The sequence below is a fragment of the Chrysochloris asiatica genome, unplaced genomic scaffold, assembly GCF_000296735.1.
Source record: "Chrysochloris asiatica unplaced genomic scaffold, ChrAsi1.0 scaffold00101, whole genome shotgun sequence".
Taxonomy (NCBI): domain Eukaryota; kingdom Metazoa; phylum Chordata; class Mammalia; order Afrosoricida; family Chrysochloridae; genus Chrysochloris; species Chrysochloris asiatica.
In genome coordinates, this window is record NW_006408619.1 from 2,770,688 (window position 1) to 2,797,197 (window position 26,510).

The following is a 26,510-nucleotide window of genomic DNA, read 5'->3' on the forward strand; positions in this document are numbered from 1 at the left end:
TTTTTAACAAGTTTGCTTGAAATTATTTTTAATAATGATTTTTTAATGCACTAACAATAGGTACTAAAGGAGCTCTGGTAGCGTAGTGGTTACGAAACGGGGTGCGAACCTTAAAGTCAGCAGTTCGAAACTACCAGTCGCTCCGCGGGAGAAAGATGAGGCTTTCTACTCCCGTAAGGATTTACACCCTCGGAAACCCTGTACAGGGTCGCCATGGGTCAGAACTGACTCGATGGCACTTAACAACAACAACAACAATAGGTACTAGAGAACTCTGGGAATGACATTGTTTAAACATGACCTAGGGTTAAGTCATAAAAAACTTCACAAATACTCAGACCTCTTCCAGAATCATTTTTTAAGAAAACAAAAAATCGAAAGCCAGCTTCATGAGGCAACACAACAAAGTTTAGATGATTAAAAGTAAGAACTCCCAAACAGGAGGCCTGCTGTGATGCTGTAGGATAAAAACTGGACTGCTAACCACAAGGTCGGTGGTTCAAACCCACCAGCCTCTTCTCAGAAACTCTATACAGGGTCACTGTGAGTCAGAACCAACTCAGTGGCACCTTAACCACCACAACAAAAACACTCACTGGGTGTAATAAAATACATCATGAAGTATGAGCAGATTTGAAGGTCAAACTCAAGCCTCTTCTCCTTAACCTGTAAGAATAACATCAGGAGTATCTTAGGGTAGGACATGAAACAAAAAATAACTGAGTGGCCAGGAACACTCCTCCTTCTTCCCCCGTGATTGGCCACAAGGACTGTATCTATAGACCATTCATCTCAGTGGACGTGACAGCACTTAAGAAGTGGCTGGGTACCTCTACCAGATAATTCTTCATGGTGAAAAGTTGCAGAGGGTGGCTGCACCCTTCACAAGGGCCTAAGTGATGGATGTGATGGGAAATGTCCTTGGTTGGCTAGGCAGCTGATATCAAGAGCCATAAAGATAATGCAGAAGTTAGAACTTGGAAACCAAATGAAGCCAGTGCCCCAAAGACTACCAACAGCACTCAAAATGTAATCAAATTTTGGATTTACAAGATACATTCTAACTAGAAATGCAAACTCTAACTGCCTTGTAATTTCCTAAGTGGTAGTTGCTCACTGAATTACATTTGTATCACTCCATAGAAGAATAATGTGATCCTGGGGTTACATGATTCTCCTCTATGAAGCTAGTCATGGCATTTTATCTTACAAGAATAAGGAAGTATATTAAATTTTTATTTCATCAGACCTCTGATAGAGCATTTATGATAGATAACTTCTGTAAAACACTGAGAGAAACATTATGACCGAATGCTATTTCCTATATACAAGAGGCTTCAAAAAATTTTGTGGGAAAATTTTATTATCTTTCCAATCCTTTTTACTAAGAACTTTTTGAAGCCCCCTTGTATATACGCAAAATGCTTTGACTCAATGGGAGGCATTACCCTTCTTCCAAGTATATTGGGCTGGGGAGACCTGGAGCCATATATGTAATGGTTTATAGATACCATTTTCACACAAATAGCACACAACCTCTATGTTTGTTGGTCAATTGCACCCAACTTCCATGTGGTATTTTCATAAATGCTGATAGGCCTTTTTTTTTTTTTTTCACATGTTGCTGTAAAAATAATTATATCCCATTTACAAAAATACCTAGGGGAAAGGGAGCCTTGGTTAAGTAACAAACATAGAAGGTGTGTGTTTTTTACATAAAAATGTAAAGTGTGGTGCTACAGGATAACACCGAACAGCTAATCATAAGGTCTGCAGTTCAAACCCAGCAGTTGCTCCTTGGAAATCCTATATAGAGTCATTATGAGTCTGAACCAACTCAATGGCTAGCATTTAACAGCGTATATTGCTAAGTGCCTTTGAGTCGGTTCCAACTCATAGCAATCCTGTATAGGGTTTCCAAGAAGCAGTTGGTGAGTTTGAACCTCCAACCTTGCAGTTCAAATGACGTTGCGGTCTAGTGCTTATCTTACAGTGCCCCATCAGGACTTCCAACAGCAAATATAAATGACTATGTATTCAGGGTGTCAAATCAAGGAAGTAGAGTTGATGTGTCTTCCTTTCCTGTAGGAGTTGAAAATAAGGCATGAATAAGATGAATACGAGAGAAGACAGAAAACCATTAAAACTGACCTCAAATAAAGGATGAAGCAGTATCACTTCACTTACTTTTCTCCCTGCTACCTGCTGCTACCCAAGAGACTAACAGAAAGACAGTCTTTCTCCAAAGACTTCTTCAGTGCTTCTCCAAAACCATAAAAAACACTCACTGCAACCAAGACCATTATATTTTACAGTTTGGGAGATTCCTGGTAAGAAAGCATGCATTTTGTGGCCACTGCTAGATCTAGAAGACTGATGTTCATTTGGGTTCAGCAAGTTCACCTCTAGTATCAGAAGCTCATAGCTCACTGCCCCTCTCATTGCGAGAGAGTTTTGAGTAATACAAAGTTGTTCCTTTTTTACATAGTCAACAAAAACACGTTAATCTATTGCTGCCCCCTTCCCAGGGCAGTTTGTTTTAGCTTCCTCCACATATTCCTAAATGGGCGTCTCTTAGAAGGAAGAAGGAAACCTATTTTACATATCTATGTGTGACGCTGTAGGATAAGCACTGGACTACTAACTGCAAGACTGGTGGTTCAAACCACGAGCCGCTCTTCAGAAACCCTTTACAGGGTAACTATGAGTTGAAACTGACTCCACGACACTTAACGATATTCCCTATGCAGGGACAGATGAGGCAATCTTGCTTAAAGATGTCCAGCCTTGGGAAGTTTACAGGACAGTTCTATTCTGTCATATAGGATGGCTGTGAGTTGGAATCCACTCAAGGGCAGTGAGATTGGTTTGGGGTGGGTCTATATTCCCTACAAAGGAGCTCTGGTGGCCAGCACAGTGACTGGGCACTCTGCTGATAACCTAAAGGTCAGTAGTTCGCACCTACCAGACACGCTCTAGAAGAAAGCGGTGGCCGTCTGCTTCTGTAACAATTGCAGCCTTGGAAACCCTATGGGACAGTTGTATTCTGTCCTATAGAGTCCCTATGAGTCAGATTGGACTTGAAGACAATGGATTTTTTTTGTTTTTGTTTTTTTTATGATTTTGTTTAGACTTTCTACATCCCACACCACTAACAGCTCATTCAAAATCTCTGGGCCCAGGACTCATGGCACAGATGCCCCTTGGGATCTGACAAGGCACAAATCGTGACTTGATCCTATGACAAGCTGAAAGGATTTAGACTTTGAAGAACTGTGACTACTCGTCCCCATCGCTCCCTCAATCCCCCAAATTGTCCACAATGTTGTGTTCTTTCAGCAAAGAGAGTACCAGAGGCTATAGAACACATTGCAAGTTATTTCTGGGTGAGCGGCAGAGTCAAACAGCATACTGAAGATGAGGAGTTTTGAGGTTCATGTTTCATCCGTGTAGCAGAGAAACATCACCCCACGTACAGGATGAAAAGTGCCAGGATGGAAAGGCCTGTACAAAATGAGTTTGCTGAATGCATCCTCCCAACAGTGGATGAAATGGCTGTAAAAAATTGTGCTTGCAGCTCATCCATTCAGACCCAACTTCCTGGACATCAAACACTAAATCATCCCAAAATATGGCTAAAATTCTGGCAAATATTTGTAGGAACTATTTCTGGAAATTAATCCCAAATATGGTTATGCACAAACTTAGTTCACAGAATACCTATCCTACTAATTTTCTTTTCAGAGAGACAAAAGGAATAAGTAGAGTATATTTTTTAAATATGCCACCTAATCACCATAAAAAGCTTAGGACACTGGGTAGGGGGAGGAAGTGGGTCTCTATGAATATTGCTCAAATGGTTGTTTTTTTATATCAGAGTATCTTGAATACTATTGTGCCAAATTTCAAAAGGGAAAGATGATCGTTACTACTTTTAAATGCAAAAATATATGTATCCTGTACTTCAACCCCATATTTATTAGATAGATGTACCTTCCAGTTAAGTTCATTTGGTCACTGGACTCCAAGAAGGTTTATGCAGGAGTGTTTCTCACCTTCAAGATCATATTGAAATGCAAGAAGCCCTTGCACCCCACTAGGGGAAATGCATACTTTTGACTTAGAATACTGACTCACTGGACAGGGTTCGTCTTCTACCCAATACCTTGAGCTGGGGAGACTCGAAACCAAGCACACAGTTCTATGATTCTAAGGGTGACTCTGGCACCCCCAAATCAGTCACCTGAGTTTCACACATATTAACAGTTGAAATGAGCCCTAAACTAGAGCTCGCAAAATCAACTTCTCCTGTGCTACCCAAGGTCTCCTCTGAACAGTGACAGACAAGAAGCATGGGTGCCTATAGAGATCTTGTACAAGGTTCCTCTGATCCTTCCTCTTCCCTTACGATGTTCACATCAAAGCCTGTTCACGAGTCTCTGGCAGGCGAAGGGCAATCAGGCCCCCTCCAACCAGGGAAGTAGCAGCCAGAAGGATGGGGACAACTTTGGTTATCCCAACAAAAGAAGAAAAGATGGTGTTTCCCAGGATGGCACCAAATTTGCATAATCCATTGAGGATGCCGAATGCTGTTGCCCTGTAAAAGAAGAAGAAAGTGAGTAGTTGTAAAAAACATGAAGTGAGCCTCAGTTGATGAGTTGAGTTTGATTGGTTTATTTTCTTCATCTATATTTTTCTCTTTGTTGGGGATGATTTATAGTGAGGCTGTAAGAGAGATTTTTTCCCCCTGAATATGAAAGCAACAGCTGCACATTTTAATCAAATTTGGAAATACAGATCCATAGAAAGATGTAGAAAAATAGTGATGGACGATCTTACCACTGAAAGTCAGCAACCACTATTATCATGTTGGAGAATTTCCTTTGAAGTTTTTATCTTCTTCTTCGTCTTTTAATATCACTTTTAAAATTTTTACATGAAGAACATGCTTATTGTGAGATACTGAAAGCAGGAAGAAGTATGAAAAGCAGAGAGTATCTCTTTTAATAACACTCTCAGCCCACTTGTGGCAGTGACATTGGACAATCCTCTTGACATTCTCCAAGTCACTTCTCCTGATATAAGACTACATTTCCCAGCCTTCCTTGCTACTAAGTGTGACCATGTGACTAAGTTCTGGCCAAGCACAAGTAATTGTTGTTGTTAAGTGCCGTTCAGTCAGTTCCGACCCATAGTGACCCTGTCTGTTTAGGGTTTCCAAAGAGCTTCTGGTGAGCTTGAACCACGGACCTTGCAATTCAAACGGGTTTGCAGTCTGGTGCATTAACCCAGAGCACCACACCAGGCCAAGCGCAAGTAGCAGCTCCTGATAAATTTTCATAAGTGATGTTATGAGGAGGACTATGGTTCTCTGCTTAGTCTTTTTCCTTCCATTTTGTTTCCTGGAATTCAGAGGTTTCATCTTGGGCTATGATTGAAGCCATGTGTCATAGATTGAATTGTATCCCCCCTATATATGTGTCAACTTGACTGGGCCATGATCTCAGTGGTTTGGAAATTATGTAATGATGAAATGTGGCAGTTATATATAAACCCCATGATGTGATCTGATGCGATCAGCCCTGGTCTGATGTAGTTATCCTTTGTATTGTAAATCCTTATTTCTGTGATGTCAATGAGGCTGGATACAATTCACAGGATGAGGTTGTATCCCATCTCTTTTAAGATATAGAAGAGATTCAACAAGTAACCGAAGTTCAGAGGGACCTACCATCACCAAGAGAGAAGAGCAAGGAGTATAGTCCATCCTTTGGACCAGGGGTCCCTACACTGTGCATCTCCTAGATCCAGAGGAAGAGTGATGCCAAGACACATGGAGATCACTGAGGAATTCTGGGCCTACAGATGCTGAAAGGACACAAAGACCTTTCTCCAGAGCCAGTGGTCTGAATGAAGATTTCCAGCCTCTTAATGTGTGATAGAGTAGATTTGTGTTTGCTAAAGCATTCCTTTTGTTACTGTGGTATTCTGTTATAGCAGCACCAGATAACTAAAGCACCAAAGCATGCCAGGGAGAACAAGATGTAGAGCCCTAGACTGTCTACTCTAGAATTTCATAGGAAAGAAAAATAAAACATAATTTTATTTGGCTGCAATAGTTATTTATAGTTTCTGTAGCCCATAAGATAACCTAATACTAATTCTTTCTTACTCCTTAAAACCATTTCCCTTTGAAAATTATTATTAACAATTCATCCTTTCTTGACTCCATCTATACTTGTACACAGAGATAATATTCCCAACACTATCTTTCCCCTACTGAAGTAAAATGTTTCTTTTCATAACACAAGTTCATTAAAATGTGGATCGTTTTCTATATTTACAATTCTTTTGACACTATTGTCTATAACTTTACAATCAGCTTTACAATCACCAGTCCCCAGTTTCTTTTTTTTTTTCATAATTTTTTGTATATTTTCACATATGCATTTTTCTAGATAAACATTAGCAGAAGTTTTACCAGTTTCCCAGGGGGTGGCAATGGGAGGGAATCCCACTGGATTATGAATAGACTCTATTAAAGTAGAGAGAAACTAAACAAAATGGCATGTTTGTAAAAGTCAATCTTCTTATCAAAGAATGAAGTATATTTTAACATGTATTTAACTTTTTAAAAGATATTTCTCATTAAACTTTTATAGTTTTCTTCATGTAACTGCTTAATCATCTCATTCAATTGATTCATGTGCATTTTATGATTTTTGCTGTGTTGCAGACTGCAGGTACTGGGATGTTGAGGACCGGTGTCATGGACGAAAATCCAGCACGTGGCCACACTCAGACTTGCTGGCCAGAGACCCTGAGGGCTCAAGGAAGTAACCTCCGGACATCCCGGGTTCATTGGCTTTTACGAACTCACTGTTGGGCTAGCTCTGTATACCTTGCTTTTGTCCTATTAATTCATTCTATGCTTCGAACTCCAGTAATTGTAGCTTCTGAGAAAATGGTTTCTTATGTGCCTCTCTCAGTGTCTCCACTGTACTGGCAGTGCTTAAGGTGTTCTGGGAACAAATCTCTCTGAGGAACAAACTCTGGCCACTGGGCAAGCTCGTCTAAACTGTTCTTTATCAAATTATTCAGTTATGTTTGATATTAACTTAATACCTGAGCCCTTGATATCCATGGACAAATGTTAACACCTCTCCTAAAGCCGAGGCTGTAAAAAGTTCCAAAGGCAAGTTTTCCCCAAAGAATTAACTCAGAGTAGATTAGCGAATTCTGGGGTTTTGTCCAAAGAACAACAGCGCCAGCCATCTTAAATCCCCCTCAGGTGCAGATCATTGACCTAGGTGTCTTTCTTCCTCCTGTAAGTCTCAGCCAGGCAGCTGACACAGCGGGACTCCTCCCAATTCTTTTCACCTTTTCCCATTCGAGATTAGGTGCTATAGGTATGTTAATTAGGCTTGAGAAACCGAGTTGCTGTCTTGGGATTCAAACCTGAAAAGTACTATATAAATTTGCTTGAATTTCTAGAAAATTAAGGATGTTAGATTATCAAGACAATTTGTGATGTATGTTTTAGAATTTGTTCCTGTAAATCATTGTGTCCTGTTTTGAACGATTAATCACATTTCACTTCTGTACCCTGTCTTAATAAACCCCGCCTTCCTTTGTGTAAAGCTCCTCCCCAAAACAAAACGGGGGCACAGACCCAAACCCGCATGTGTTACGGCTTGCAGGGCATGTGTTACGGCTTGCAAGGCACGCGTTACTGCCTGCAGGGCTGGCTGTGTGTTACTGCCTGCAGGGCTGTGCATTTACTGCCTGCAGGGGCCATGATGCCTGTAGTCCAGGGTCTGCCCGCCAGTTTCGCATCCACTCTAGGTTTGGGGTGTCTTCTTGTCTCTCTTGTTGTGTCTTTGTGTGTATTCTTTCTCTATCTCTGTCGCCGCCAGATCTCCCTACTTCGTGAACCAAACTCTCATGTCGAGGCCGGGTCTCGACATTGCTGTTATCAAATATTTTTAATCATGCTTTAAATTTTATGATGTATTTAAAAATCTATATGTACTGCATTCTACTACTGACCACCTTTTTCCAAATTATTTTTATTTTCTCCAGTAGTCCCTACAATTAATCTTCTTGGGTTTCCTAAGTTAAAAAAAAAAAAATCACATCCCATTCAACTCATTATAATATTTCCTCCTCTTATTATTGTAAAACTTAACAGTCTTTTGGTTTGGGGAAGGGCTCCAAATATGTTACTATGTGCCTTTTCCTTAGCTACCAATATCTAGGAATCCTGGTGTGGATAAGTGCTTGACTGCAAGGTCAGTTTGAGCTTCAAGGTCGGTGGTTCAAACTCACCAGCTGCTCCTCAGAAACCATATACAGAGTCACTGTGGGCCAAAACCAACTCGATGGCACTTAACAACAACCTCAGCAACATCTATATCCAAGTACTTCTTGGAAACACCAAATTGGGGATTATCATTAATGTTCCTTTGGGAAGTTTCATTTTCCTGCCTCCCACATCATTCCACAATCTTTTCTGACCACAGGCCACTGATTTGTCTTCCTTGAAATTTACAATTTGCTTTCCATGAGAAGTGGTTGTTGTTGCTAGGTGCCATCAAGTCAGTACTGCACAACAGAACGACACACTGCTCAGTCCTGGGCCATCCTCACAATTGTTGCTACATTTGAGCCTACTGCTGCTACCACTGTGCCAGTCCACTTCCTTGTGGGTCTTCCTCGTTTTCTCAAACTTTCCATTATACTAAACATGATATGCTTCTCCATGAACTGGTCCCTCCTGATAATATGTCCGAAGTATGAGAGTCAAGGTCTGTCCCTCCTGGCCTCCAAGCAGCACTCTGGCTGCACTTCTTCCAATACAGATCTGTTTGTTCTTTTGGCAGGCCATAGTATTTCCAATAGTCTCCTCCAACACCGTAACTCAAATGCATCAATTCTTCTATGGTCTTCTTTATTCACTGTCCAACTTTCATATATATATGATAAGTACTGTTTAATAATGACCCTGATCCTGTGTCTGTAAACTAAATCTCTTGCCAAACAGAAGTACTGGTGTGGCTCTGTAGGATAAGCACTGGGTTAGAACAGCAAGGTCAACAGTTCAAATCCACCAACCACTCCTTAGAAATTCTATACAGGGTCACTATGAGTTGGAACCGACTCGACAGAACTTAACAACAACTTGCCAAACAATTTGCACAAAACAGAAGTGAACACTGGGCATCCCTGCCACATTCTCTGAAAACTCCTGGGTCCTTGAGTCTCATTTCCTTCTTTGTTCTTTCCCCCCACCTTCATTTCATGCGTATCTAATTTGTAACCATTTCACTCCAGAACTCATTACCAGGCCTGCTCCCACTCTCTGGTGGACTGAGTGACACATGTGGTTTTACTAATTTTTCACTATGATTCTTCCCTGTTGGACATGGTTTCCACTTGTTCTTTGTACTTTCAGGCACCCTCCCCAGCCCCATATCAAGTCCTCTCCTGCCCACTTCTAAGCCTATACCAGTCCCCATGGAGGGGAAAGACAACTGCTAATAGACATTTCAGCCCATGAAGCACCTGGAAGATTAAGATGATCAAACTGGTCAAGGATTGAGTGAGCAGATAGCCTTTAAAGCCAAAGAAAACCAAACGAGTCCTTCAAGAAAGTCCTGGGTAAACTGACCTCTGATTGGTAGGATACAGCTCCACAGTGATCACATCCAGAGCATTCCAGGCAGCAATGCTGGTCCCACAGAATAGACATTGCCAGCCAATCATCGCAGACTCACTGTTGCCAAAAAACAGGAAGAAGCAGCAGACTGCCGAGATTAGCATAGAGCCACCTATGGAAGAAGATCAAAGGCATAAAGAAACACATTGTGAAAGAGTTTTAAACCAACTACAAAGCTGGACCACAGGGGCCCAGAGATCTCAACCATCTACTTGCAAGCATCCCTTGTAGTGGCCAGCCATGATGTTGTGCTTATAATAAGTGTTGAGCAAATATTTGTAGAATATGTAACATTATCATCTAATGAGTCAAATGTTAGAAAGATATTCTCTGACCATTCAACTAAATCAGATTTTTTCACAATAGGCATATGGCCCACTGAACCTCCAGTTTCAAAATTCTTCTTCCCTTTTAATTGAGAGGTTGATTCCAATCCCAGCTTCATCACTTCCTGCCTGGGTGACCTTCAACAAATCACTTACCTTTCCTGGGATGCATCACTTTCCCCACCTGTAAAATGTTGATAAGAACGCTACTTCCTCATAGCATTATTGTAAGGGTTAAACATGTCAATATTTATAAAAACGCTGGGAGGAAACCTGACCTATAATAAGCATTTCATAAGTGGTGTTAACTGGACCTTCTAGTCTGTTACTCTATCCCAAAAGACCATTCACTCCATAAGCACAAGAATATTGTCTGTCTCAATTACTGTTGGATTTCTGTAGTCTACTGTAAATCCTGGCTGAGAGAAAGAGTTACATAAATAAGTGTTTATTGGATGAAAAACAAGTGAGCACCGTCACCATCAAGAAAATTTTTGCTGTGCTATTAGCAAGAAATTACTTCTACCTAGGAAATGGTGGCAAAGTATGTGGGACAAAGAAGGTATCAGCAGACTCTGTAGGTGGAGCACAGGGAGGGCTGTTTAAAGCAGGCCGCCTATATCCCACCACCACAAGGAGAAATGGAGGGCACTGAGCATCTCTTGTTTAACTGAGAGTGTCAAAGTTCATCCACTGTGTGGCAGATGTTGTACTAAAGAAAGGGGGTGGTGTCTAAACAAAGAAGACAGTGAGAAATCTGAATCACAAGATTAAGGAGCAAATGATCCGACTCAGAAGGAAAATGCAGACACCAGCAAAAGAGTGGACAATAAAAATGATTGACTATTACTTCTAGGTATCCAACATGGTGCAGGAGGGTGGCTCTATGTAGTATTATAGAAATAAATTTTGACCTGGGGTACAGCCCTGATGACAAGGAGGGCTTTGATAGTGAGGAAACAAAGGCCCATTTTCTTCCTGCCCTGCCTGCCACCTGCACAACCCTACCATCTACGTCCATGTTAGGAGCATAAGGGGACTCTGGTGATGGACCATCCTTACTTACCCAGTAACCTAGTAGACCCTGCCTGCCCAAGAACTTAGCAGGCTACCCCAGCACCTGACACAGACCTTATGGTTAGACTCTGGGGCTCAAAACTGGTGACAAAATGGAAGAAGTGCCACAATTTACTCTCACAGCCCTTATCATAGTTGAGCAAATGGAATAGTGTTTCAATAGAAATAGAAGCTCAAAAAAAACAAGAATTCACATCAATTCAAAAGGTTCACGATGGTGGAAATGGCTACCTGACTCCCAGATATGGGCTTTTTACATCACACAGAGACGTTGACTCACTCACTTTGGACACCTCATCAAGAAAGATCAATCGCTGGAAAGGGACATCATGGTTTGTAAAGGATCAGTGACTACAAGAGAAACCCTCAAAGAGATGGGCTGACACAATGAATCCAACATAACAACAATCATGAAGTGGTGCAGGACAAGGCCACATTTTGCTCTTCTATGCATCAGGTCACCATGAGTCAGAACTGACACAAACCAACTAACAACAACCATCCTACAGTGCCTTCTGCTGAAAAGCTAACAACAACCATCCTAAACTGCCTTCTGCTGAAAAGCTAACAACAACCATCCTACAGTGCCTTCTGCTGAAAAGCTAACAACAACCATTCTACAGTGCCTTCTGCTGAGAAGCTCAGAGCCTTGGGCTGTTCTAGAGATGAGACCATTATAATTGGTTCTGACTGATATAGCAACATTACTGACTGTCTGGCAGGGACCAAGATATCAGTGAGCCCTCCTCTGATCCCACATGGATATCTACCACTAGTAGAAGAGACAGCCCAGGAAAGCCTACCTAACACAGATCTCCTCCCTCCCCATGAGAGTAAGAGCCAAAATCTCAGGCATCGCTTGTGTTCACCTTTCTGAATGTTCATTTTATTGTTTATAATAATAAAATTCAATATGATCCAAACTCTAATCAAATATTTCCTTCCCAAGGAGACTTGATTTTCTTTTCTCAGACGAAGTGACTAGGTGATTTATTCTGTTTTCCTTTGTGCTTTGCCACGAGCAAACTTGGACTTAATTTTACTGGTCAACTACATTCCAAGGGCAAATACTTAATGACACATTTTTTAATGTGCTGTCTAACCTACCTCCATCTCTGACCTTGACACATATTGCAATATGTATTTGCTTGGTCCTAAATAGCTGTAAACATCCATTAATCATCAGAACATGGAATGTACAAAGTATGAAACTAGGAAAAGTGGAGGTTGTCAAAAATGAAACAGAATGCACAAACATTGATATCCTAGGTATTAGTGAGCTGAAATGCATCGGTATTGGCTATTTTGAATCTGACAATGACATGGTTTACTATGACGGAATGACAAATTGAAGAGGAATGGCATCACATTCATCATCAAAAAGAACATTTCAAAATTTTTCTTGAAGCATCATGCTGCCTGTGATAGGATAATATCAATATGTCGACAGGGAAGACCAGTTAACATTGTTTTATTCAGAGTTATACACCAACCACTTAAGCCAGTGATGATGAGATTGAAGAGTTCTACTAACTTCTGAATTTGAAATTGATCAAACATGCAATCAAGATGTAATGATAGTTACTGGTGATTGGAATTCAAAGTTTGGAAACAAAGAGGAAGGATTAGTCGTGGAAAATATGACCTTGGAAAAATAATGCTAGAGATCTCATGATGGAATTCTGTAATATCAATGACTTATCCATTTCAAATACTTTTTTAAACAACATAAAAGATGACTATATACATGGAACTTACAAGATAGAACACACAGAAATCAAATTGATAGTGGAAAAGCTCCATATCATCAACCAAAACCAGGCAAGGGCAGACTGTGAAACAATCGATTGTTCATATGTATATTCAGGCCGAAGCTGACAAAAATTAAAACAAGTCCATGAGAGCCAAAATTTGGCATTGACTATATCCCACCTGAATTTAGAGATCATCAGAATAATAGATTTTATGCATTAAACACTAAAGACCAAAGACCAGAAAAGTTGTGAGATGACATTACGAACAACATACAGGAAGAAAGCAAAAGGTCATTAAGAAGATAAGAAAGAAGAAAAGACTAAAAGAGTTGTCAGAAGAGACTCTGAAACGTGCTTTTCAGCATAGACATGCTAAAACAAATGGGACAAATGAGGCACCAAAAGAGCTGAACAGAAAATTTCAAAGGGTAACTTGAGAAAACAAAGTCAAGTATTATAATGAAATGTGCAAAGACCAGGAAATAGAAAACAAAAGGATGAACACACTCAGCATTTCTCAAGGAGAAATATCTGGGGGACAGAGGGTTTGTGAAATTGAAGCTTATTGAATGATTCTATGGGGAAAATATTAAATGATGTAGAAAGCATCAAAAGAAGATGAAAGGAATACACAGTCGTTGTATCAAAAATAAGTGGTTGAGGTTCAACAATTTCAAGAGGTAGCATATGATCAAGAGCCAATGGTACTGAAGGAAGAAGTCCAAAGCACACTGAAAGTATTGGCAAAGAACAAGGCACTGGGAATTGATGGAATAGAAATTGAAATCTTTCAACAAACTGATGCAGCACTGGAGGCACTCACTCATCTTTGCCAAGAAATTTGGAAGACGGCTACCTGACTAACTGATTGGAAGAGATCCATATTTGTGCCCATTCCAAAGAGAAGTGACCCAACAGAATGTGGAAATCATTGAACAATACAGTTTATATCACATGCAAGTAAAGTTTGCTAATGATCATTTTAAAACAGCTGCAACCATACATTGACAGAGAATGTCCAGAAGTTCAAGCCAGATTCAGAGAACGTGGAATGAGAGATATCATTGCTGACATCAGATGGACCTTAACTGAAAGTAGAGAATACCAGAAAGATGTTTACCTGTGCTTTACTGACTAAGCAAAACTTTTGACTGTGTGGATTATGACAAACTATGGACAACATTGTGGAGAATGAGTATTCTGCAACACTGTGTGGAACACAACTGTGCTCATCAGCAATCTGTGCACAGACCAAGAGGCAGTTGTTTGAACAAGACAAGGGGACACTGAATGGTTTAAAATCAGAAAAGGTGTGCACCAGGGTTACATTTTTTCAACATACTCATTAAATCTGTACACAGCAAATAATCTGAGAAATTGGATTATATGAAGAAGAACATGTCATCAAGATTGGAGAAGACTCGTTCTGAAAGAGGAGAGGATTTAAAATACTTACTGAGGAAGACCAAACATCACAGTCTTCAGTATGGGTTGCACCTCAATGTAAAGAGAACAAAAATCCTCATAACTGGACCAATAAATAACATCCATATAAATTGAGAAAAGATAGAAATTGCCAAAGACTTCATTTTGCTTGTATCCACTATCAACACTCAAGGAAGCAGAATTCAAGAAATCAAATGATGTATTGCATAAGATCAATATCTGTTGTATAAGAACCTCTTTAAAGCGTTCAAGAGCAAAGTTATCAATCAGAGGACTAAGATGCACCTGACCCAAGACATGGTATTTTCAATAGTTTCTTATGCATGTGAAAATTGGACAATGAATAAGGCAGGCTGTAGATGAATGATACATTTGAATTATGATGTTGGAGAAGATTATTGAAAGTATCATGAACTGCTAGAAGAACAAATAAATCTGTGTTGGAAGAATTACAGTCAGAATGCTTCTCAGAAGCCAGGATGGAAAGACTTCAGACATAGTATCAGGAGGCACCAGTCCCTGGAGAAGGACATCATGCTTGCTAAAATGGAGGGTAACTGAAAAAGAGGAAGACCCCCAACAAGATGGAGTGGCTCAGTTGTAGCAGCAATGGGTTTAAGTTAAACAATGATTGTGAGGATGACACAGGACCAGGCAGTGTTTTGTTCTGCTGTACATAAGGTCACTATGAATTGGAACAAGCTCAACAGCACGTAACCACAACAATGTGCTTCTATTGTCAACTAGTGCCGTGCCTCCATGGAATGAAACAAGGCATAAATGAATAGAGCTACTCTGGTAGCGTAGTTGTTATGAATCGGGTTGTGAACCTCAAGGTCAACAGTTCAAAACTACCAGCTGCTCCACGGGAGAAAGATGAGGCGTTCTGCTCCCGTAAAGATTTACAGCCTCGGAAACCCTGTACAGGGTCGCTATGAGTCGGAACCGACTCCACGGCACATAACAACAACAACAACAACCATTTTTGAAGTATAAGTTGTTAGCTCCCTCTGCGTCAGCCTTCACCATATGGCAGCCTCAGGCACAAGGAAATAAAATGCTAACAGGTCCTGCACCATCCACTGCTGTGATCCAAAGGATTACCATTGGCTTGTTTTCAAAAGTTATCACCAGGTCTCTCTTCCTAGTCTGACATAACCTGGAAGTTCAACTGAAATCTGTTCAGCACCCAGAAACACACAAGCCTCTGCTGACAGATGGGTGATGGGTGCCCACAAGGCACATTGATTAGGAATGGAATTCAGGTCACGCAGACAGGAGGCAAGAACATTACTTGAACCACCATTGCCTCATTTTGAAGCTGTGCAGGTCTCCAAGCACATCAAGATGCTCAGTGTACATAATACTCCTTCCTTATACAATCCTACCAGGTAAATTGGCAGGTACCTTCATCTTACAGGTAAGGAAGTTCAGATCCAGAGAAATAAAGTAACATGTTCAAAGTTCACTTCAAAACTTAAATTCTTTTCACTACAATTATTATTACAATCAAATAATAATAGGCAAGTTGTTGTTGTTACGTGTCTTCAAGTTGGTTCCAAATCATAGTGACCCTATATAGGGTTTCTGAGGAATGGCTGGTGAGCTTAAACTGCCAACCTTGTGGTTCAAACCAACATTTGCAGTCCAGCACAATAGCCCACAGCACCTTTCTTTAAAACCTTAACATTGATATAAGAATGGAGTCTTGGTGTAGTACTATAGGATAAGCACTGGACCACAACATTAGTTTTAACTAAAAGATCAGCATTTCAAACTCACCAGCCAATCCTTGGAAACTCTATACAGGGTCGCTATGAGTCAGAATCGACTCAATGGCACTTAACAACAACAATATTTAAGAGCACTGTATATGGTTTTCTGAAACGAGTCTTGTAAAGCAGGTAGGGTGGATATTTCTAGAGCAAGATGAGGCTTTCTGCTCCCGAGAAGATTTAAAGCCTCGGAAACCTATACAAGGTCATTATGAGTTATTACTGATTCTACAGCACTTAGCAACAACAAAAATTTTCCAGATGAGACACTGAAGTCCTACTAGAATAAGTGTTTGCCACCAAGTTGCTTAGTTGTGAAATTAAAGTCTACCCCTAGACCAGCTGTGGTCCTTGATGTTAATGATGGGAGACAAGAGGGTAGAGCTCAAAGACCCACATCTTTAACAAGAAAAGAACCAGTTTTGGTTTCCTATGCAAGAGCTTTTCAAGGGGGAGCAAGGCAAAGAGAAGCTACTTCTTGAATTTTAAAATACATTTTAAAGCCACTACCCTAGCCCATTGGAGCACTGGTGTGGTACCCCTGATGACTCACCGATCATCTTCAACCTTCCTATCCTATCCATGAGCAGGGCCGAAATGATATTTCCAGGCAAGACAGACAGGCTGCCAAGAAAGCTGACGAGGTAAATCAGGAAGTCATTGTCCTGTTCAAAGTCCATGTGGCAGCCCTCTTTCTGCTCCAGAAAGGTGGAGTTGATAAACCGACAGTTGATAAACTTATGCTTATAGAGGTCTGAGGAGAAAAGAAATCTTTGGTTCATATAATGAGGAAGGAGTGGCTTGAGAAGCAGGTCAGAGATCAAATGAGGCTTTTGTCAATCAGACATTCTTAAAATAAAAGTCAACTGTGGCCAGCTCTGATACAGATTCCACCACTGTAATGACCCGATCAAGTTTCTATATGCAAGGAGGGGAGAAATTGACATTAAATGTGAGGCATTCTTAAATACAGCATCTCTCAAACCTGGTGAGATCCCAGTTTGTACCAGTGAGGTGACCCCGAGTGCTACAGCAGCTTGGTCACTCCCCTGTGGCTACACGGTGTCTATACAGCACAAGACAAGACACGCAGGTTCAGAGGTGGCCAACCACTCAAGAGACCATGCAGAAATCTGAACAGTATTAAAAATTAAAACCATTTGTTTGGAACTGGTTGTCATGCTTTTGACTTCTTCTATAACCAACTGCTGTAGGCAGGACGCACTAAATAGGCTTTTAGGAAGCCTGCGTTTGAGGAGCTGGCTCTGCTGCTGACCCTCTCCCCTCCTGAGTCTTCACCTATCAGCTCAGAGGAGTGGGCCGGCTGATCTCTGGGCTTCTCTGAGCTCTGACAGCTCATGTTTACAAGTGTTTGCAAAAATTCCCATGCTTGGAGTATGCAAACAAAGAGACACCTTTCACATTTAAGAGGAGAAAATAAAAGGAAAAACCAATTTTAGAGACAAATAGTAAGTCTATGGAACTCGTTTTTATTATTTTATGTTTAAGAAATCCAGGAAGATAAACGCCATAATGGATTCTTAAGGGATGGTGTGATATTTAGAGACCAGAAGGGAAGCTGTTGAGGAAAAAAATATTCTTGTATAAAATACCCCTCAGTGTAGACATCACTGAGAAAACACGGATTTGCATAGATCATGAGTAGTTCAGTGGAAAGATGACAGAATTAAGAGCCAAATAATTGAGGAAATAACCCAAGCTCCTAAACTTGCCAGTTGCAGGTTAAGAGCATGGTGCTTGAGTTCCAGGTTTCTTAACTACAAGAGGGATTAATAAGAACACAATTCTACTTGAGCCATGGGAAACCCAGTTTCCAACTCCACGTGTATGACAGTAATAAAAGTAAATACAAGTTGTTGTTCTGTGCTGCTGAGTCGGTTCCAACTCATTGAGACCCTGTCCAGGGTTTCTGAGGAGCGGATGGTAAGCTTGAACCACCGACCTTCAGGTTAAAACTGACTTTGCAGTCCAGCGCATTAACCCACAGCACCACACCAGGACCCCAAACAAGAGTGGTGAAGTATCATTTTATAAATATTTCAGACATGGACATTTAAAACAGTGTGATTTTAAAATAGTCTCAATTTTAAATATGTGAATTCCCCTTTTGGTGTATTGATAGCATAAGTTTTAGATTTTGCAAGTTTCAAATTATCCAAGGTCTTTTCATAAAATCTAGTCCTCTTTTAAAAATCTGTGTGATAATTTACTCCTACCAAGAACTCTCAGAAAGTAATATCTGTCCCACTGAGATACCAACACTTGCTCAGAACATCTGTTTCCATTTTATAGGCAATAAAACTGAAATGCAGATCAATGTTTTGGTCATATTTGGGGCTAGAACCCATTTTTCCATTTTAGGAATAGATACTGGTATCTATGAATACTTCCAAGTCGTAATGATTTCCTAGCCCTTTGACTCTTAGACAGATGAGCCTGTTGTTGTTACAAGTCTAGTTAACTCCAATCTTACCATGTGCTTACCTGTGTTATAAAAGATGGTTGATTCAATGGTGCAATTTTTGAAGTAGGTATCAGTAGATGTAACATCTTCAAAATAGCACTCGTCAAAGAATGTGTCTTCAAAGAGTACATGTTTAAAGTACATCTTTGTAAACCTGTAGAAGAGACATCAACAATCAATTTATCCAAAGAAGAGGGAGACTTAAGACGAAAACGGAGAACACAGAAAGACAGAGAGAGGAGAACCAATGGACCACAACTTTCAATCTCACTTCACCATTTTTCAGGTGTTGTTTCTTACTGGGGAAGGGCTTAGAACTATGGAAATTGGTATCCAGGTAAAAAAAGAAAGTCCTTTGTCAATTCCTACTCATGGGGACTGCGAGTCCTTGTGTGTCATAGTAGAACTGTGCTTCTGAGAGTTTCGATAGCTAATTGTTCAGAAGATCTTCAGGCCTTTCTTCCAAGATGTCTCTTCTTGTTGTGGTTAAGTGTGGTAGAGTCAGTTCCAACTCACAGCAACCCTGTATAGGGTTGCTGAGGCTTTAAAAATTTTGATGGAATAGAAAACCTCATCTTGCGCCTGCGGAGCAGCTAGTGGGCTTAAACTGCTGGCTTTGTAGTTTGTAATCCTGTGCTTATCCTATGGAGCCATCACTCAAATTTCCAACCTCTTGGTTATAGACAAGCATGTTAAATATCTGCACCACCCAAGGATCCCAGTCCAGATACATGTGAAGTACCACACAGCAGCCCTCTGGTTACCCAATGCAGGTCCACAGAACATCATTCTCTGTGGGTTGTATTCACCACACATGGTCAAGTTTTCAGGCTGAAAAAAAACCTTTGAGTAAAAGTCTATCAAATTATAGAAATAAAAAATAGTATGATATGAAAATATCAACAACATCTTATTTTATGGGAAGCTATCAAAACCTGCAGGTTCCTGGGAGGATCCTAGTAGGTTCAGAATAGGTTTGTAGCGGTCCTGAGATACTTCACTTCAAAAAAGTCTCCCCAACAAACGCAGTGTCATTGAGATGATTTGGACTCAGAGCAACCCTATAAAACTGTGGTGTAGAATGGCTTTATATGGGGTCCCAAGGCTGTAAATCTTTATAGAAGATATATTATTAATTGAATACTATCAAGACTAAATACAAAATTTATAGCATATGGCCAGTCATGTAAGAAACAATAAAGTATCTCTGGATTCAAATATATAGACTATATCTGAAGAGTTACAAAAGCAATTGGTAAAAGTGTTTGTCCTGGGAAGGGGGCTATGCAACAAAGCTCAGGAATCAGGTAAGCTTTAACTGTCATTTTATACCAAGTGCATGCACTATTTATTTTCATTTGAAAAAACGTTAGTAAAGTGGGTTGGAGAAGCACCTGAGGTACCACCACATTTGGGGACCTCCATATTACTCTAAAGGAGCTCTGGTAGCGTAGTAGTTACGAATCGGGCTGCAAACCTTAAGATCAGTAGTTCGAATCTACCAGCTGTTCCATGGGAGAAAGATGAGGCTTTCTGCTCCCATAAAGATTTACAGCCTTGGAAACCCTGTACAGGGTCGCTATGAGTCAGAAACGACTCCACAGCACACAACAAAAACAACAACATATTAGGAGTTCTTGTATGGTGACTGTAGGTAGGATCAGGACTCAACCTCAAGATCTGTTTAGACTGCAAGGTCAGAGGTTCAAACTCACCAGCTGATTCTTGGAAACCCTGTACAAGGTTGCTATGAGTCAGAACCAACCTGACAGCACTTAACAACATACAACTCTAACTCCTGCACAAACTTAATGGGGAAACACAGTATTACATTTAAAAACACACACTCATTAACATAATCATTCTCTCTGGGTTGTATTCACCACACACGGTCAAGTTTTCAGGCTGAAAGAAAGCCTTTGAGTATGTGTTTGTTTTTCAAGAATATCAACTCATTCACTCTTTCATATGTCTCATTTCCATTCATTCATGTTCAGTCTTCAACAAACATGTATTGAGCATTGTACTAGATGCTGTGAGTTCACAGAAGAAAGAGATGTCTAAGGAGAAAAAAGGGTAGGCACTCGGACATCGCCAACCCCGTGGGAAGCACAATGACCGAGTTAGGGTATGAGGGACATTTCTATGCTTTAGGGCTGCAGATGACTCACTCCAAGACCACATACAATGGCTAGTGCCCATCACTTTCACATTACATTGCGTTCTTCCCAGAACTCTCACCAAGTGCCATCTCTCAGTAGCGTCTGCAAAAACACCTCATACTCAATAAGAAGCCCAGGGCAAAAGTTTATCAAACGGAGCCTCAGCAGGATAACATGATTGTTGTTGTTGTTGTTGTTAAGTGTTCTCGAGTCGATTCCAACCCATAGCGACCCTGTATAGAGTTTCCAAGAAGTAGCTGGTGAGCTTAAACCACCAACCTTGCAGTTCAAATGGCTTAGCAGTCTGGCGCATTAACCCACAGTGCCACACCAGGACTCCAGGATAACATGGTAGCTTACTAATAAAGGGGGAGAGTAAGAGGGGGCCCTGGTGTGGTGCTGTGGGTTAATGTGCTGGACTGCAAAGCTGATTTGAATCACAAGATTGGTGGTTCAAGCTCACCAGCTGCTCCTTGGAAACCCTATACAAGGTCGCTATGGGTCAGAACCAACTTGACAGCATTTAACAACAATATTAGTAAAGGAGCAGTTTCCCAGGTTCCAAGTTATACTTCCCAAACCACCCAAAGACAAAGATCAGATTCTGTATTTTCATTCCAGAGAAGTTGTACAACTAGAAAGATTTCAGAACCCTGGTCTAGGAAACCAAATTACTTTGAGTTATTTTTTTCTTAGGGTCAAATTTGCTAGACTTTTGAACCAAAGGCATCAAGAGCTAATCATGAACATATCAGGTTTCCACTGAAAAACTGATCAGTGAGCTTTTTGTCATAGAAAGATGTCTCTGGTTTCCAAATTAATGTGGTTTGTATGCTAGATAAGCTAAAGCAAGAAGCTATTCTTGGGTCTTTGTTTTACTTCTACCCCTCTCTTTAAGGTAGTGCTAGGCTCGTGATGTGGCCTTCAGTGGAAATTCCATGTTCTGCCAACAGTGAGTGAGAAAATAGAGCTATAAATCATAAATAGGTCTGACACAGGCAGACCTTAAAATCTACCACCAGAGAATATAAAAAGCCAAGTGATAAGGGAAGAGATAAAAGGAAAAAGGACCAAGGCATATTTTAATGAGTCTTCATATATATCATGTCTTTCAGCCTCTAATTTATATACAAAGTGATCCAAACGTCTTCACTCATGATAGTTCAAAGGCTAAAAGAAAAGTTAGTAAAAGAATCTTGTAGAACTTTTACCTTACCAAAAAAAAAAAAAAAAGAAAGAAACAGAAAACATTGGCAGTCTGAAGTCTTTGTCAGAATTATTGCTACAAAGAGTTTATTTCACTTATCCTCTTGGACCCCCAAAGCTCCGTCCTCAAAGTCATCTAAACGATGTTAATGTCAAAGTGTTTAGCCAACACGGAAATTTTAGGCTCAGCACTACTGTCAAGAAAGTCAGTCTCATTAAAGAGATAGACAAGGAAACTGAGATTTAGTGTAAAAAGCACCAAGATGGAGTCCTGGTGTGGCGCTGTGGGTTAACATGCAGAACTGCAAGGTCGCTTTGAACCCCAAGGTCGGTGGCTCAAGTGCATTAGTCGCTCATTGGACACCCTATACAGGGTCACTATGGGTTGGAACTAACTCAACAGCACTTAACAACAACAGTCACCAATATAGAGGTGTGTTATGAATTCATTCCCCAAGAGAACACTTGGTACAGGTGAGTAAAGAGACCGGAAGAGGACAGATTCCTTGCAGAGGTGACACATAGGTAACTTATACTGAAATAAAGGCTATTGAATTACAGATGTGAAGGAAGCATGTTCACACAGAGGAAACAGGATGGCAAAGATATGTTATATCCTTCCATTTTCTTACTCCTCCCCCCAAAAAAAATTAAGTGCTCTCTTTTACATGAATAATTGTTATTGTTAAATGCCTTCAAGTCGATTCCGACTTATAGAGATCCTGTATAGGATTTCTGAGCAGCAGCTGGTGAGTTTGAACTTTCAACCATATAGTTAGCAGTCCAGTGCTTATCCTAAAGCTACACACCAGGACTCCACATGAATTATATCACCTCTCAAAAATAAATTTAAATAAATAAATAAAGGACCTGGTCCCCCCCAAGACTTCTCCATAAGGAATGAAGTAAAATAGAGTTCCTCAGGAAAAACTGGAACACTAGTCTCTCACATTATTACTAACCCAAGGTCAAGCACAAATAAATGTTGTCATTGTTGTTAAGTGCCAATGAGTCAGTTCCAAATCATAGAAATCTGATATAGAGTGTCTGAAGAGCAGCTGGTGGATTTGAGCCACCAACCTTGTAGTTAGCAGTCCAATGCCAATCCTACCATGCCACATCAGGACCCCCAGAGATGTCAGGAGATGGCTTTTTCCAGTATTCAGGCATATTGTCAGGAGGGACCAACCCCTAGGGAAGGACACCACTTGGTAAAGTGGAGAATAGGAAGACCACGAATGAGATGGATTGGCACTGTGGCAGCAGCAATGAGCTCAAATATGGCAACGATTGTGAGGTTGCCCAGGACTAGGTAGTGTTTGGTTCTACTATACATAAGGTTGCTATGAGTTGGTACGGACTTGATGGCACCTAACAACGTGTTGGTCTTGTTAAGTGCTGATGATTCAGTTCCAAATCATAGTGACCCTTTATAGTGTTTCCGAGTATAAATGTACGGTTCCATAAATTGTTGTTAGGAGCTGTTGAGTCAGTTCCAACACATAGCGACCCATAAAACAGGGAAGGAAACACCACCCGGTCCTGTGCCATCCTCACAATTGCTGCTACGCTTGAGCCCTTTGCTGCCACCACTGTGCCAATCCATCTTGTTGGGGATCACCCTCTTTCGCTGACCCTCCATTTTACCAAGCATGATGTCCTTCTCCAAGGACTGGATCCTCCTGATAATACATGCAAAGTATGAGAGACGAAGTCTGGCTATAAGTTACTGTTACTGCTGTTAAGTGCTGTCAAGTCACTTCTGACCCATAGTGACCTTGTATAGGTTTCCAAGGAGTGGCTGGTAAGCTTGAACCGTCAACCTTGAGGTTCCAGCTGACTTTGTAGTCTAGCACATTAGCCCACAGCACCACACCAGGACTCTGGCCATAAATTAGGAGTACTTTTATTGTGAGGAAGAAATATAAAAGTAGACTTAGGAGCGACCATCTTAAGTCCCCAAAGCATCAGAATAGTATTTCATGGGGAATCAGGAAATAATTATAATAGGGAATTCTCTTGTCCCTCAGAGAACCTGTCAGAAAATCTACCTTCCTCTCTCCGTCTCTTACACACTCAAAGCTAACCTACTAAACTTACAGAATCTTGTCTCCTTAGCAAAGATTCCAGCACACTTACAGCCTTAAGGAATAATAACTGAGGCAGCTTTTCCAAAAAAAAAAAAAACAGGATACAAAAAATATAGAGAAAGAATGAAGATAAAAGCAATTATTATTAAATTCGCAAAAGAAAAGAAGGCAGAGCAACTTAACATATGAATATAGCTGTAACACAATAATAAAATCCTAATTTAGCCATTCAGAAATCTAGAAACAGCCCCAAATTCCTTCAACTGGTAAACAGATAAACATTCATAACATGGAATACTACTCTACAATGTTGTTGAGTGCCCTGGAGTGGGTTCTGACTCATAGAGACCCTGCATAGGGTTTCTGAGGAGCAGCTGGTGAGTTTGAACTGCCAACCTTGTATTTGAAACTGACCTTACAGCCCAGTGCTTTACCCCATAGTGCCACACCAGGACTCCAATAAACAGAAACAAAATGTTGGTCAAATAATAACATGGATAAGCCTTGAATGTATTATGTTAAGTGAAGGAAGACAGATTCCATTTCTAAGACAGAAAATTGATGCCTGGTTGGCACATGCTGGGGCTAAGATTGACGACAAAGTTGCATCAGGAAGTCAGGGAGGTAACAAAACTGTTCTGTACTTTATGTGTCTGATTATGGTGTTATTTACATTAATAAATAAATGCTTTTGTCAAAACTCAGAATCATACACTAAGCATTGTGAACAAGGAATGGGACACAATCCTCCTAGAAATGTTCAGCCAGGCAGCTGTGAAAATGAACTTGTGTAGCTTTGGTGACAAGAAAGACAAATGGAATAATAGAATAAAACAGAGAGTCTAGAAAGAAACTAACATATTGATGGGAACTTGGTATATAAGAAAAGTGTTATTAATGTCAATGGGGAAATGATAGACAACTCAGTAAATGTTATTGAATGTCACCGACAATTCAATAAATGAGAACTAGCTATTCATATGGGAAAATATCAGAATAGTTTCTGATACCCAGAGACGTCCAGATAAATTCTGAGTCATAGTAACCTCATAGAGCAGTAGAACTGCCCCATAGGGTTTCAGAAGCAACCTGCTGCATTGTTCTCCCTTGGAATGACGAGTGGGTTCGAACTGCTAGCCTTCTAGTTAGCAGGCAAGCACTTTAAACATTGCACCATCTAAGCTCACTCCAGACAACTTTTGTTATTGTTAAATGTCAAACAGTCGATTCCAACCCATAGCAACCCTGTGTAGGGTTTCCAAGGAGCAGCTGGTGAGCTAGAACCATGGATGTTGTGGTTAAAAACCACTTTGTACTCCAGACAACTTAAAGACATAAATATGAATGTTGTTATTGTTAAGTGCTATCAAATCCGTTCCAATTCATAGCCACCCTGTGTAGGGTTTCCAAGGAGTAGCTGGTGGGTTTGAACTGCCATCTTCTGGGTTAGCAGTCCAGTGTTTATCATACAGCACCATGACAAATATGAATGTTATTGTTGTTGTTGTTCAGTGCCATCCAATCGGTTCCAACTCATAGAGACCATGCTGGTCCCTTCTGATAACAAATATGAGAGATGAAATCTTGCTCTCTTAGTTCTAAAGAACATTCCAGCTGCATTTCTTTCAACACAGATTTGTTTGCTCTTCTAGCAGCCCATGATAATTTTCATGTTCTTTTCCAACACCATAATTCAAATGTATCCATTGCATGTTGTTGGTGTTGTTAAGTGCCTTCGAGTCGATTCCTACCCATAGCGACCCTGTGCAGGGTTTCCGAGGCTGTAAATCTTTACAGGAGCAGAAAGTCTCATCTTTCTACCACGGAACGACTGGTAGTTTCGAACTGCTGGCCTTAAGGTTCACAGCCCGATTCGTAACCACTACGCTACCAGAGCTCCATTGCATACTACTGTGTTATTGTTGTTGTTAAGTGCCATCAAGTAGTTCCAACTCAACAACCCTGTACAGTTTCCAAGGGGCAGCTGGTGGATTTGAACCATTGACATTGTGCTTCTCCTACTGCACCACACCCAGGATGCCACCTACTGTTGTAGCCAGTGCAAAGTAATGCAACTTCTTGTGTTCAGTTTGGCAAGGTACACTGAAGCTGAGGATGCTCACATCCTGGCAGCAGGCAATGGCACGTCTACATGTCTATATATGGAGTCCTGGTGTGGTGCTGTAGGACAATGCGCCAGACCACAAAGTCAGTCTGAGCTGCAAGGTTGGTGGTTCAAACCCACCAACCACTCCTCAGAAACCCTATACAAGGAGTCAGAAATGACTCAATGGCACTTAACCAACTTGGTGGCATTTAACAATGACAACAACATATAATTTATACATGTTCTTAAGTGCCGTTGAGTTGGTTCAACGACTCATATTGACTCTGTATATACGTATGTGTGTATATAAATGTTGTTGTTGTTGTTAGGTGCCATCAAGTTGGTACCAACTCATAGTGACCTA

General features: G+C 40.6%; 1 protein-coding gene across 1 annotated transcript in view; it reads right to left on the reverse strand.

The window, feature by feature from the left end:
* Positions 1-4,333: 4,333 nt before the first annotated feature.
* The window catches only part of SV2B (synaptic vesicle glycoprotein 2B), a 113,531-nt gene continuing 91,354 nt past the window's right edge, over positions 4,334-26,510 (reverse strand). The window contains exons 9-12 of the mRNA XM_006867114.1: positions 18,602-18,735; positions 16,650-16,850; positions 9,671-9,830; positions 4,334-4,597 (exon numbers count right to left, since the gene is read on the reverse strand). Coding sequence (XP_006867176.1) covers positions 4,414-4,597; positions 9,671-9,830; positions 16,650-16,850; positions 18,602-18,735 — 679 coding nt within the window. The 3' untranslated portion in view covers positions 4,334-4,413. The remainder of the gene's footprint in view (positions 4,598-9,670; positions 9,831-16,649; positions 16,851-18,601; positions 18,736-26,510) is intronic.